The 15442-nt window shown below is 46.8% G+C and overlaps 1 protein-coding gene across 1 annotated transcript in view; it reads right to left on the reverse strand.

Annotated features, from left to right (window-relative positions):
• Window positions 1–15442, reverse strand: part of LOC138303481 (serine-rich adhesin for platelets-like) — a 194773-nt gene that overhangs the window by 47961 nt on the left and 131370 nt on the right. The window contains exons 6-8 of the mRNA XM_069242655.1: window positions 14330–14490; window positions 10630–10782; window positions 9655–9784 (exon numbers count right to left, since the gene is read on the reverse strand). Of these exons, the coding sequence (XP_069098756.1) occupies window positions 9655–9784; window positions 10630–10782; window positions 14330–14490 (444 nt within the window). The remainder of the gene's footprint in view (window positions 1–9654; window positions 9785–10629; window positions 10783–14329; window positions 14491–15442) is intronic.

A 15442-nucleotide genomic window follows, 5' to 3' on the forward strand; every position in this document is an offset into this window, starting at 1 on the left:
GATTTTAGGGATCAGGTGCTAAAGCTCTCTGAGAAAGTGTCCCTGCTGCAGTGCGGATCACGGTTTGCCACTTCTATGGGAAACTAATATCGTGGACAAGATCTGATAAAGACATATGAAAGGGCTGGTCACGGTTGTGACATTTACAAACAATTGCTGTCAGAGAGGGCATAAACAATTGTACGAGCTTGTTAATTTGGTAACTCACATCATTTTGAAACCATGTCTAGGTTTACATTAAAAAAATCAACCCTGCCTCATGTCCATTAAAGCTAAGTGTGATGCCAATGTTTGTCATTATGAAAATCAGGTCGAGGTTCTAAAATGTATGGGAAGCAATGACTTAGACCAGTGGTTCCCAATCTGCGGTCCATGGACCCCTGGGGGTCCCAAAGGCTCCAGACTGCTTCACAAAATTAAAAAATATTAAAAGAATAAGAGAATGTGTATAAAGAGGCTAAATGTACAATTGAACATTTTAAAACAGACAGTAAGTGTCAAGGATTTTGAAACAGAAGGCTACACATGAAATGAACGCCCTCAGATTGATCTGTGGGAGCAGGGCAGGGCATCCAACAAAGTATAGTATGGACGATGTGTGGCTTCAGTTGAATTTAGAAAATCTCCAACATCCCTATCAAAATTACTTTTTTTTATATTTGTATTTATTTTTTGCAAATTAAATAAAATGTGTTATCATTTGTGAATGTGTTTGATGAATGCTTGTTTCTGTATTTTTTGTGTATTGCTTTGCATTTCAAATCATCAACAATGTTTAGGCCGGGGACCCCGGCTTCCATTATTGACTCAGGGAGGGGGGGGCGGGGGGGGACTGATTCCAATAATGATTTAGTGGGGATCCTCTGGTTCCAGTAATGATAAAGTGGAGGTCCACAGAAGTCAAAAGGTTGGGAACCACTGGCATTGACAAATCCAAGGCACAAAGGCAGATCTAGGTTACATTGTGGGAGAAATATTTACCATGGTAACAGCACGGCACAGAGGCATCTTGTGGAAACATGGAGGACAGAAACAGACCCTGATAACAGTGGAGCACAGACACTTGGGTACAGTGAAGCGCAGAAAGAGATCTTAGTTACCGAGAACCAGAGGCATATCCAAGCCACACTGAAGCACTGAGCAGAATCTTGGTTACACTGAGGCAAGAAAGGCAGATCTAGGTTACAGTGAAGCATAGACACAGATTGCGGCTATGATAAAACATATCTAAGCCAGACTGAAGCACAGAGACGGACCTCAGCTACAGTGCAAAACATACACAGACCTTGTTTACGGAGAAGCATGGCATCGGGTCTTGTTTATGGAGACGCATGGCATCAGATATTGTGTACGGAGACGCATGCCATTAGATCTTGTTTGCGGAGACGCATGGCATTAGATCTTGTTTATGGAGATGCATGGCATCAGATCTTGGTTACAGTGAAGCATGGCATCAGCTCTTCTTTATGGAGAAGCATGGCATCAGCTCTTCTTTATGGAGAAGCATGGCATCAGATCTGGTTTATGGATAAGCATGGCATTGGATCTTGTTTATGGAGAAGCATGGCATCGGATTTTGTTTATGGAGACGCCTGGCATCAGATATTGTGTATGGAGACGCATGCCATTAGATCTTGTTTATCGAGATGCGTGGCATTAGATCTTGTTTGCGGAGAAGCATGGCATTAGATCTTGTTTATGGAGACGCATGGCATCAGCTCTTCTTTATGGAGAAGCATGGCATTGGATCTTGTTTATGGAGAAGCATGGCATCGGATCTTGTTTATGGAGAAGCATGGCAACTGATCTTATTCACGGAGAAGCTGAACATCAGATCTTGTTTATTGAGCATCATGGCATCCGATCTTGTTTACAGAGAAGCATGGCATCCGATCTTGTTTATGGAGCAGCATGGCATCCGATCTTGTTCATGGAGCAGCATGGCATCCGATCTTGTTTATGGAGCAGCATGGCATCAGATCTTGTTTATGGAGACGCATGGCATCAGCTCTTCTTTATGGAGAAGGATGGCATTGGATCTTGTTTATGGAGAAGCATGGCATCAGATCTTGTTTATGGAGAAGCATGGCAACGGATCTTATTCACGGAGAAGCTGAACATCAGATCTGGTTTATTGAGCATCATGGCATCCGATCTTGTTTACAGAGAAGCATGGCATCCGATCTTGTTTATGGAGCAGCATGGCATCCGATCTTGTTTATGGAGCAGCATGGCATCAAATCTTGTTTATGGAGCAGCATGGCATCAAATCTTGTTTATGGAGCAGCATGGCATCAGATCTTGTTTATGGAGCAGCATGGCATTAGATCTTGTTTATGGAGCAGCATGGCATCCGATCTTGTTTATGGAGCAGCATGCCAACGGATTTTGTTCACAGAGAAGCATGGTATCAGATTTTGGTTGCAGTGAAGCATGGCGCCAGATCTTGTTCACAGAGAAGCATGGCATCCGATCTTGTTTATGAAGCAGCATGGCATCAGATCTTGTTTACAGAGAAGCAGGGCATCAGATCTCGTTTACGGAGACGCAGGGCATCAGATCTTGTTCACGAAGAAGCATGGCAACGGATCTTGTTCACGGAGAAGCATGGCATCAGATCTTGGTTACAGTAAAGCATGGCATCAGATCTTGTTAATGGAGCATCATGGCATCAAATATTGTTTACGGAGAAGCAGGGCATCAGATCCCGGTTCCAGTGAAGCACAGGGACACATGATGGCTACGACTTGCATATGTCAGCTAGATTGATGCACAACAGAGGCACAACTCATCAATAATGCAGAACAGGGGCAGATTTTGGTTACAGTGAACAACATAGCTTTCTATCAATGATCTCGCAGAGCAAAGTGCCAATCATTAGAAAACCATATCATTGAGTCACTATCACAAGAATCAGAGATGGCTTTTTCAGGGTGAGAAGTGGCTACCATCTACCATGTGCTCGTGAACAGGCAGGATCTAGAATTTACCACTGACGAGGACTTTCCACCTCAGACTTAACGAGCAGTCATCACTTGTCTTTAGTAATTTCAATCAACTCTATGATATTTAGCAATCAAAGTCTCATTTTCTGTATGCTCTTCACCTTTTAACTTGACAGTGGTCATGCTTGTTCATTTAATTTTTACCACTTGGAAGAGCCAAGTTACTTTGTTGATCTTTTAAATTGATTTTATGTATCCAGAGGCAGACATGACATGTCTATAGCCTTTCTTATGTTATTATACATTTATAGTGACTACTTTTGTAGGCTTCAATTATTCATGTAAAAAGTGCTGCTTTTTCAGTCGTCTGAGTGTAGACAAGGATTTCTGCAACGGTTACTTTGCTTGCGTGTTGAATGTCTCACGCTGACACACCTGTCTGAGTATGTCATATTAAAGCTGACAGATGTTCTTTCTGGATACCATGGTGCTTCCGCCATTTAACCGCGGGCGGAGAGGGGGATGGTAATCCCCAGGGAGGGGCTGCTTGCAGCGCTGCCCTGGCAGATTACGACCGCCAGATCCTGCTGGGGAGGAAAACTGGCGGTGCTGGCGGTCTGACCACGGCAGGACCGCCGCAGTCATAATGAGGTGGTCAGACCGCTGCCAAAGCAGTCGGTCCACAGCTTTGGGGGCGATCAGACTACCACCATGTCCCTGGCGGTCAGTAGACCACCAGGGTCGTAATCGGGCCCATTGTGTTTAGCCACAATCTCGCTTCCTCCAGGCTTCTGAATTGTACTGAATTTCCTCGGATTACGAAACAATTGCACCTACATGTTCTGCCTGCCAAGGAGCACTTGTAGAGAGCAGGTCAGCAGACCTGAACAGCACGTATTCCAGTAGTCACTTCGAGAGACAACTGCTGCACAAACTACGAAGGCTCTAAAACTAGGCAGGAGAAAGGAGATACATTTCTTACGGATACTGATCTTGTAACAAGAAGCAAGTGAACTCATCTGTCTATCGATATTCACATCCCCATTGAATTGAAAGATGAGGCTCGCTACCTAGTCCAAAGGTGCAGGTGTCACCCTTGACCGAGAGACTCTTGACCGAAAGAAGAGAACTTTTGCTTTACAGGCATCAACTTTTAGTCGATTCACATCAATCCAGTTTAAGATATCGGGCAGACAGCCATTAAGGTTCTTCGGGGTTCACTCTGCAGGTTTTTCAATTCTCAGAATCAGTTTTGTGTCATGGCTAAAAAATCCCTCCTCCCTGTTTTAACAAGGGGCACACAGGTTGTGAAAAATAGAGGCAGAGATGATCCCTGTGGGTCCCGACATTTACATACAAAAGGCTTCAGGCCGAAGAGGGGTGAACCCAGAGAAGGAGCTCTGTTGGAAATGAAGAAACCATTTCCATAGGACCCCTGTAGACCTCGTGCCTCCAAATGCTGGACAGGAAAGGAAGGACCGACAACATCACAGGCAGTGACGAGATCCAGCAAAACAACGCAGGTGGAGGTGCGACATCTGGTCTCCTCTGAGTTCATCAAGGACAGCGACACATGCTGATTCAGTATCTGTTCCAGGATGAAAGCCCATCTCAATAGAGTGCAAAAGATTAAACTCTTTCATGAAAAGCTGCATATAATAAGTTTCTTATCAACTTTGGCAACTATGGGCTACAAAGACATTGGTCCACAGTTGGTTCCACAGGTGCTTCAAAGTAAGTTTTTTTCAGTAAGGGTCACCCTTTAGCTCCATCGTTTGGGGTCAATTTCAGAATTGAGAGATGCATTCACAATGGCGGTCAGTGTAGGAGCAATGACTGATGCAGCTGTTGTTAACTTAGAAGCAGATATCATCCAGCAAGCCGAACTTTACTGCCTGGTTAAAGTCATTGCTCTGTCTTCTGTAATACTAGGGAACACCATGCGTAAACACAAGGCTGTCCGGCCGGACCGGTCAGTTCAGCAGCAGTGCTGTAATATCAGCCTCCAAAAAGAAAAATCGGCAGGCCTTGCAAGCATAATCACTACAGCGTTCGTCCTATCTCCAACAGTTTTCAGGCAACAATAAAAGTGTCAAGGTTAGTATCTGTGGTGATTCATTTTCCTGCTGGAGAGACCCCGGGGTTTTGACTACTGGCAGTTTTAATTAATCTAAAGTAACGCAGAGGATTAATGTACCTGCTACAAAGAGTGTGTACCATGCAGATAACTAAACTGTATTTAATGTGCACAGCTCAGTGGGTTAATGCTTTTGTCACAGAGATTCTTTTGTAACTTGAGGTTCATAGCTCACAATCGCAGTGTAGCTCAGTGAGCTATAAACTTGTATCAAAGAGCGGCATGCAAACTGCACTGTACACATTCGAAAGGTATTTCTCCCCAGTCTTTCATTTTCCTAATGTTGCTAAAAGTGTCTGGTTTGGGCAGAATTACATTCTTATTAGTAAATGGAACTCCAAGTATTGTGCTAGATTTTGAATCCTGAGTTTGTGCTCCTTGTAGGAAAGTACCATCTTGCCTGGCATGTTACCCCCATATTTCACTCTATATATGTTGTTTTAGTTGTATGTGTCACTGGGACCCTGCCAGGCAGGGGCCCCAGTGCTCATAAGTATGTGCCCTGTATGTGTTCCCTGTGTGATGCCTAACTGTCTCACTGAGGCTCTGCTAACCAGAACCTCAGTGGTTATGCTCTCTCTGCTTTCCAAATTTGTCACTAACAGACTAGTGACCAATTTCACCAATTCACATTGGCATACTGGTACACCCATATAATTCCCTAGTATATGGTACTGAGGTACCCAGGGTATTGGGGTTCCAGGAGATCCCTATGGGCTGCAGCATTTCTTTTGCCACCCATAGGGAGCTCTGACAATTCTTACACAGGACTGCCACTGCGGCCTGAGTGAAATAACGTCCACGTTATTTCACAGCCATTTACCACTGCATTTAAGTAACTTATAAGTCACTTATATGTCTAACCTTCACCTGGTGAAGTTTGGGTGCAAAGTTACTTAGTGTGAGGGCACCCTGGCACTAGCCAAGGTGCCCCCACATCGTTCAGGGCAAATCCCCAGACTTTGTGAGTGCGGGGACACCATTACACGTGTGCACTGTACATAGGTCACTACCTATGTACAGCGTCACAATGGTAACTCCGAACATGGCCATGTAACATGTCTAAGATCATGGAATTGTCACCCCCAAGGTGACAATTCCATGATTCCCTCAGGTCTTTAGCACAGAACCCGGGTACTGCCAAACTGCCTTTCCGGGGTCTCCACTGCAGCTGCTGCCAACCCCTCAGACAGGTTTCTGCCCTCCTGGGGTCCAGGCAGCCCTGGCCCAGGAAGGCAGAACAAAGGATTTCCTCTGAGAGAGGGTGTAACACCCTCTCTCTTTGGAAATAGGTGTGAAGGCTGGGGAGGAGTAGCCTCCCCCAGACTCTCGAAATGCTTTGATGGGCACAGATGGTGCCCATCTCTGCATAAGTCTACACCGGTTTAGGGATCCCCCAGCCCTGCTCTGGTGCGAAACTGGACAAAGGAAAGAGGAGTGCCCACTCCCCTGACCTGCACCTCCCAGGGGAGGTGCCCAGAGCTCCTCCAGTGTGTCCCAGACCTCTGCCATCTTGGAAACAGAGGTGTCTGTGGCACACTGGACTGCTCTGAGTGGCCAGTGCCAGCAGGTGACGTCAGAGGCTTCTTCTGATAGGCTCTTACCTCTCTTGGTAGCCAATCCTCCTTCCTAGGTAGCCAAACCTCCTTTCTGGCTATTTAGGGTCTCTGCTTTGGGGAATTCATCAGATAACGAATGCAAGAGCTCACCAGAGTTCCTCTGCATCTCCCTCTTCACCTTCTGCCAAAGGATCGATCGCTGACTGCTCAGGACGCCTGCAAAACCGCAACAAAGTAGCAAGATGACTACTAGCAACCTTGTATCGCTTCATCCTGCCGGTTTTCTCAACTGTTTCCAGGTGGTGCATGCTCTGGGGGTAGCCTGCCTCATCTCTGCACCAGGAGCTCTGAAGAAATCTCCAGTGGGTCGACGGATTCTTCCCCCTGCAACCGCAGGCAACAAAAGACTGCATCACCGGTCCTCTCGGTCCCCTCTCAGCACGACGAGTGTGGTCCCTGGAACTCAGCAGCTCTGCCCAAGTGACTCCCACAGTCCAGTGACTCTTCAGTCCAAGTTTGGTGGAGGTAAGTCCTTGCCTCCCCACGCTAGACTGCATTGCTGGGTACTGCGTGATTTGCAGCTGCTCCGGCTCCTGTGCACTCTTCCAGGATTTCCTTTGTGCACAGCCAAGACTGGGTTCCCGACACTCTAACCTGCAGTGCACAACCTTCTGAGTTGTCCTCTGGCGTCGTGGGACTCCCTTTTGTGACTTTAGGTGGACTCCGGTTCACTTTTCTTCTAAGTGCCTGTTCAGGTACTTCTGCGGGTGCTGCCTGCTTCTGTGAGGGCTCCCTGACTTGCTGGATGCCCCCTCTGTCTCCTCATCTAAGTGGCGACATCCGGGTCCCTCCTGGGCCACAGCAGCATCCAAAAACCCTAACCGTGACCCTTGCAGCTAGCAAGGCTTGTTTGTGGTTTTTCTGCATGCAAACACCTCTGCAAGCTTCTTCACGACGTGGGACATCCATCCTCCAAAGGGGAAGTTCCTAGTCCTCTTCGTTCTTGCAGAACACCAAGCTTCTTCCATCCGGTGGCAGCTTCCATGCACCCTCAGCTGGCATTTCCTGGGCTCCTGCCCACTATTGACACTGTTGCGACTCTTGGACTTGGTCCCCTTGTCTTACAGGTACTCAGGTCCGGAAATCCACTGTTGTTGCATTGCTGGTGTTTGTTCTTCCTGCAGAATCCCCCTATCACGACTTCTGTGCTCTCTGGGTGTAGTAGGGGCACTTTACACCTACCTTTCAGGGTCTTGGGGTGGGCTATTTTTCTAACCCTCACTGTTTTCTTACAGTCCCAGCGACCCTCTACAAGCCCACATAGGTTTGGGGTCCATTCGTGGTTCGCATTCCACTTTTGGAGTATATGGTTTGTGTTGCCCCTATAGCTATGTGCTCCTATTGCAATCTACTGTAACTTTACATTGCTTGCATTACTTCCTTTTGCTATTATCTGCATAATTTTGGTTTGTGTACATATATCTTGTGTATATAACTTATCCTCATACTGAGGGTACTCACTGAGATACTTTTGGCATATTGTCATAAAAATAAAGTACCTTTACTTTTAGTATATCTGTGTATTGTGTTTTCTTATGATATTGTGCATATGACACCAGTGGTATAGTAGGAGCTTTTCATGTCTCCTAGTTCAGCCTAAGCTGCTTTGCCATAGCTACCTTCTATCAGCCTAAGCTGCTAGAAACACCTCTTCTACACTAATAAGGGATAACTGGACCTGGCACAAGGTGTAAGTACCTCTGGTACCCACTACAAGCCAGGCCAGCCTCCTACACTCCTCCAAACAAAACACTCTTAAAACATGCCTACCTGTATGGATGACATGTAAACCCTACACCTGGTATTCCCTCTAGCCTTAAGTCACATGTCCTAGTCACTGATTTACACAGACATGATTCATATTCTCGTGTGTGATGTAAAAGCTGTTCTGACATCCTATGAGAGGGGCTGTAATACAAAGTAAATACACGTGAGAGAGGGCACTGAGAGATGAGGGGCACTGTGGGGTGGGGTGGGTAGTAATGAGGAATCATTGAAGGGCACAACAATAGCTGTATCCCAGTGCACTCTAAGGTCATCATTTACTGTTCTTTAAAAGCTAATACAATTGAATATATAATGAAAAATGTGTTTTAGATTGCACCATTTTGCTATTTCTTACCACATTTTTTGGGGTTCCCTCTTGTAGTGGTGGGTCTCGCTTGCGTTCGTTACGCATCATACAGGGCTGGTCTGACAAAATGTGTCAGGGCTGCTTTGGTTTAGCAGTCCGTCCCTACGCAGGGGTAAAAACACATGTGCATGATAGTTGGAGCTCTTCTAAGGCACTGAAGTACTGGAAGAGTGATTGATGGCAGCATGTATCGTTTGAATTTAATATGAAATAGGTTGCCAATCCGTCACACAGAGCTTGAGATGGGGGAGGTCATCCCCTTATATCTCTCAGGGCACCCCAGTTCAGACATAGACTTAAAAAGAGTTCTGCAGTAGTTAGCAGAGCTAATGCTATCTTCAGTAATAAAGGCAGATTTAGCTTCACAAACACAGTTTATAATTTCTAAATGTGTTTCTAGAAGACCATTGATCATCATCAGACTAGGACCACCTATGCTCTGCTCTGTGCACTTTCAGCCACATGAGGTTTAGGGCACACGCTGAAAGTTCAAAGGCTGAAGAAGCAGAACACGAAAATGGATATAGCTGGAAACAGAATTGAGAACAAGGAGTCAAAGAGAGAGAATGAGTCAGTGAGACACTACAAAGAATAGAGAGTATAAAACAGAGGCAGACTGAGGGACGAAAAGAGAAACCAAAGGAAAGACAGAGATTGAGAAAGAGACATTGTACACAGAAGGGACGTGAAGGAGATGGCTAGAGAGCACGGTCAGGAGAGAGGGATAACTGAAGAGACCCGGAGAGCAGATGGACCGGTGCAAAGAAGATGCCACTGCCAGGAATGAGGAGGGGTGGTGGTTGGATGGGGGCAGCTTACCTGCACCAGCAGCTTGAGTCGTGTAATCCTTTGGAAGGGTAAAATGAGAAAGGACTTGAGCGACAGCCGCTGGCACACAGCGTCACCCTCCAGCTTCGCCAACACCTGCTGGAACCTGGGGTTACTGCTCCTGGAGGAAGGGAGAGACTGAAGATTAAAAGGGGTAGTCTGGGAAGGAGGAGGCTGCAGACCATTGTTGTACTCAGCTGAGAAGCTCCCATGCACACCCCAGGGGTAGTAACACTACCGTCTTTACAGGCACATCAATCGTCGCGGAGTGGTCTCCGCGGTCCTGGTCTGAGGGTGGTGCCATGTACGTTGACGTAACCCCTAACCAGATTGGCAGAAACATTGAAGACTTTTAATGCTGCTGTGTCTATTGATGAGGTCAAAGCTCAGCCGGTCTCTGGAGACAGAAGACATCTGTGCAAGAGACTATGGGAAATCAACAGCGGGCAACCGGAAGAGGAGAAAGGATCGTAAGAAGAATGGAGCCTAATACACCAAAAATGAGAGAGATCAAAACGGCAAGAGAGGGTACATCATCAAAATGAGAAAAAGAAAGCTAAAGGAAGAGAGCTAAAAAAAAAAAAGAACAGGAGATGAAAATAGGATGAGAAGAACAAGAGACCGTGGGAGAGAGAAATGGGAATATGAAGAGAAAAGAAAGAAAGAAATGATAGTGTGTGTACGCGTGTGTGATAAGAGAGGAACAAAAACTATAGAGAGAGCGCCAAGGAGAGAGAAAGAGGGGAAACAAGATGGAGGAATGAGAATATATGAGGCAGACGGGGCACAGGAAGAGTAAAGTAGACGGTGAAGCTCTAACAGTAAAAAGGAGAAGTGAAGAAGGAAGGTAAGCGAGGCCTCTCCTGGTGGTGCTTGCAACACTCTTGTAAAACACTCCCGGCTACGCAGCCTCCCCCATCACCCTCATAACCCACCACTCACACCTCCATCACACCAACTGCTTACAGAAGGCGCTGGAACGTCTGGTCCTGGTATGACTGGTTTGTCACATAGGGCACATACACCTTGCGGAAGGCAGGTGCATGGCTCAGGACCACATCACACACATTGAAGGTGTACATGTTGTCTTCAAACTTCTCCTCCAGGTCATACAGGAAGCTGACGAGACATAGGAGGGAAGAATGTTAGTTGAGGGTTATTTGCCAAATCCTGCTTGCTTTACATAAGCCCCATACGATCTTCAAATAAAACAAGCTTCATGAAGACCTCAAAAGACCATGCATGTCTGATACTTAAAACTCTACCTAGCCACACAGACCTGCAGAGCCCACCTGTCAATCCTCATTTAGCTCCTAACGGACCCCTGACCATCATACAGCACCCAAAGACCTTCGTGCTGCCCCCCATAGACCCTTCAAGAGTCCTCAAAAGACACTCACTGCACTAAAGCCATCAGGCCCCCTATAGACTTCAACATAGCTACCAACAAAGTATGACGTGCACACACAAACCTCATAAAAGATCCTTGCACAGCCCATGAACCACCTTAATATAGCAATCAACCGACCATGAAACATTCCCCAACAAATTGTCACAAAACCCACACCTTCTCTCACTGCCACAAAAAACATACAAAGCCACCATCTAAACATCATGTACCCCCCAACAGCCTCTCATATAATACCCAACAGATCCTCACAGTCTCGACAAGATCCCAACATATCTATTAACATGACAAAGCCTGACATGTCTCACAAAAGACACTCATACATCAAATGCCACCCAGAAGACTGTCACACAGTGACAGAATCCCTTTCTCATTGTCACATTGATTTCTCAACCAACTGCCAACAAGCCCCTTAAGCTCCCTTCACAGACACCCACATAGCTACGAACAATCCCTCAAATAGTCACCACCAGATGTTGCCACCAGGCCCATTCAGGTCAAGGGCCAGCAAATAAACTTTTGTAATTCCTCACATGGCTCTAACAGTCCTTCACACAGCTCAGGCTGACACTCACACTGTCTTCACTCCAAGGCATCCCAGATCCACACAGCTCCATTTGAACTTTGGCGTCCTGCAGATCCTTGTGTCAGGCTCGACGGCCCTCCACACAGTCCCAGTAGATGCTCATGTAGACCATGGACTATTGCAGGTTTCCTGGAAATCAAATATCCAGCATCCAACAGTCTCTAAGAGTCTCATGGAGCTCCCATCTTTTATTTCATGGTTCACTCTGTATGATTCAGCCCTGGAGGTACAGACCATTTATGGCCTGATCACGGGCCACCCATGTGAAAGCGCTCTTTGGTGTAGCAAGTCGTGGTTGGATTTTTAATAGAGTGATGGCAAGTAAAGTACGGCTTACTGAAAGGGCCATGAGCGCCATGGTATAGAGGCCTGTAGGACTCAGCAAAAATTCATGCAAGGCTTGATAAATCAGGTAGGGCCTGCCATAGGTGGAGGGTGAAGGCAAAGGACCCAAGCTGTACAGTGAAGATGAGGAAAGCAAAGGACACAGGAGGACAAACGGGTCCCCTTTTACCTCTGGATCCAGTCTCCACGGGCCAGTGCTTTCTCCTTCCTAATGAAAGGAGTACATGTGCTGGGGTATTTGCATCTTTATTGCAAACATAGGTGACATGTGCCTGCCATGGAAGTCCAACTCAGAAACCTATTTTAGAATTAGAATGATCAATTTATCGAAATACACTGAAGGATAATTTTACTCACTTAAAAAGAGCCCATTTTAATGCACCATCCAGGATACTGTCAGGACCAGAGACTCCGATTATGCTTCTCAACTCTTTACTGCAAACCACAGCAGACAGCTGAAACAGTTTAAACACAAACTACATTTCCACCATAACTCCCTTCTTTGTCATAGCTTCATCCACCAACAGCTATGACATCTGCCTGAAGCTCGCCCACAGAAAGCGACAGACACCCTCTCGCTGCCTTGTGCTTTGCTGCTCAGGAGTGAAGACAAGAGCCTCCATACTGCTCCATGTTTCCCATTTTACTGGGACTTGATTGCATGATGTTGCTTTTTTTTACCATTGCAAATCACTGCCTTTTGTCTAAGGTACTTGAGCCCCTGGTGGCTCCCACATCAAGACTGTCTCCCCTTTTAAAATCTTGGCACTTTGTGTCTCTGAGAATCTCAAAAGCACTTTATAGGTGGAAAAGGCACTTTCATTTTTTTTTTTAAAGATGGTAATATATTTTGATTTTTTAAGGTGAACCTGTAAAAAAGTATATTTTGTACAGTCAGAAAATCCAACGTGGAAGAATGAACAACACTTTCATTCACAGTGTGTCATACATTTATAATATTTAAACATAGCTCCCCAAAGCAACTGTGAGGTCTAACCAGTACATTTATATTGTTTGATTGAAAAATGTTAACTTCAACCATCATATCTGTGAGGTCACTGAAGTTACCAGTGCTTTGAAAAATCAGGGTGTCCCTGTGAAACACGTCAGCTCTACACGTATCAGTGCTATGTGTGGATAAAGTCTAACCCCAAAGGAGGATGTTCATTGTTGGAAATTCACTCAATTGTAAAAAAAAGTATTTGACTGAATCTTACAACTCAATGACAATTTTCTCTTTTTAAGTTTTGGTTTGAATTTTGAATAAGCTATCTCATGTCTTTAAGGGCACTCATGCAGGAGAGCACCCTCTCCAAGGAAGAGACCAGTCTACCCTTGCATTGGCATGTCAGACCAGCACTATAGAGCAGGCCCACAGACCAACACTGCAGAGCAGCACCACAGACCAGCAGAGCAGAACCACAGACCAACCCCGCAGAGCAGAACCACAGAGCAGAACCACAGAGCAGCTTCCAAGAACAATCAGCAGTCAAATCCCACCAGTATGACAGAGCAGCACCACATAGCAGAACCATGGACCAACACCGCAGAGAAGCACCTCAGACCAGCACTACAGAGCAAACCCAAAGAATCACCACATAGCAGAAGCACAGACCAGCACCACAAAGCAGACCAACAGATCAGTACCACAAAGCAGACCCACAGAACACAGTAGAGCAGCACCTCAGACCAGTGCCACAAACCAGACCCACAGACCAACACCGTAGACCAGCACCACAGAGCAGAACCACAAAGTACCACCACAAACCAGACCGACAGACCAATACTGCAGAGCAGCACCTCAGACTAGCTCTACACAGTAGTTTCCAGGAACAATCAGCACTCCTATCCCACCAGCATGCCAGAGCAGCATCACAGAGCAAACCCACAGACCACCGCCGCACAGCAGAACCACAGACCAGCACGACAAACCAGACCTACAGACCAACACCACAGAGCAGCACCTCTGACCAGTGCCACAAACCAGACCCACAGACCAACACCGTAGACCAGCACTACAGACCAGCTTCTAGGAGCCATAAGTACTCAACCAGCAGTAGCACTTCAAACCAAAACCTCAGAGCAGTGCAGCCTTCAGAAACGACAGGTACCCAAACCCCACCCCTAGGGAAGTGTAATAAAGTATGGCTAACTTCAGTAAACAATACAGTGTCCAACAACCACACCACAGAACCCAACAAATTCTTAAGGTGCCCTTTTCGTACTGCAAGTGTCCACATCTTGGGCTTTCGCTGCAGATTGTCCCATCTCCTGCGGCTCCTTCTTTCACCTCATAACAGCCACCCCTGTCCTCCCTTGGTACTTACTCGGAGCTGACGTCCCGCACCTCCTGAAGCCGCGAGAAGAGCCACTGCCGCTCCTGGTTGGACAGGAGGGTCTGCAGGTCCGGAGAGTGCTGGAAGTGGTCCACTGCAATGTTCAGGCTGCGCAGGTAGGATGCTTCAGACATGATCAGCTCAAACTTGGCCTAAGGAAGACATGCAAGGAGGAGAGGAATCTCTCAGTGTCCCCTTGGAGCTGGTGGGAGAACAGAGAGTGCAAGGAGGAGAGGAATCTCTCAGTGTCCCCTTGGAGCTGGTGGGAGAACAGAGACTGCAGGGAGGAGAATAATCTCTCAGTGTCTCCTTGGAGCTGTTGGGAGAACAGAGACTGCAAGAAGAGAGGAATCTCTCCATGTCCCCTTGAAGCTGGTGGGAGAACAGAGACTGCAAGGAGGAGAGGAATCTCTCACTGTCTCCTTGGAGCTGTTGGGAGAACAGAGACTGCAAGAAGAGAGGAATCTCTCCGTGTCCCCTTGAAGCTGGTGGGAGAACAGAGACTGCAAGGAGGAGAGGAATCTCTCAGTGTCTCATTGGAGCTTGTGGGAGAACAGAGACTGCACGGATAGAGGAATCTCTCCGTGTCCCCTTGAAGCTGGTGGGAGAACAGAGACTGCAAGGAGGAGAGGAATCTCCCAGTGTCTCATTGGAGCTGGTGGGAGAACACAGACTGCAAGGAGAGAGGAATGTCTCAGAATCCCCTTGAAGCTGGTGGGAGAACAGAGACTGCAAGGAGGAGAGGAATCTCTCAGTTTCCCCTTGGAGCTGGTGGGAGAACAGAGACTGCAAAGAGGAGAGGAATCTCCCAGTGTCTCACTGGAGCTGGTGGGAGAACAGAGACTGCAAGGAGAGAGGAATCTCTCTGTGTACCCTTGAAGCTGCTGGGAGAACAGAGACTGCAAGGAGAAGAGGATCTCTCAGTGTCCCCTTGGAGCTGGCGGGAGAACATAGACTGCAAGGAGAGAGAGGAATGTCTCAGAGTCCCCTTGAAGCTGGTGGGAGAACAGAGACTGCAAGGAGGAGAGGAATCTCTCAATGTCTCATTGGAGCTGGTGGGAGAACAGAGACTGCAAGGAGGAGAGGAATCTCTCAGTGTCTCAT

This window comes from Pleurodeles waltl, chromosome 7, assembly GCF_031143425.1.
Source record: "Pleurodeles waltl isolate 20211129_DDA chromosome 7, aPleWal1.hap1.20221129, whole genome shotgun sequence".
Taxonomy (NCBI): domain Eukaryota; kingdom Metazoa; phylum Chordata; class Amphibia; order Caudata; family Salamandridae; genus Pleurodeles; species Pleurodeles waltl.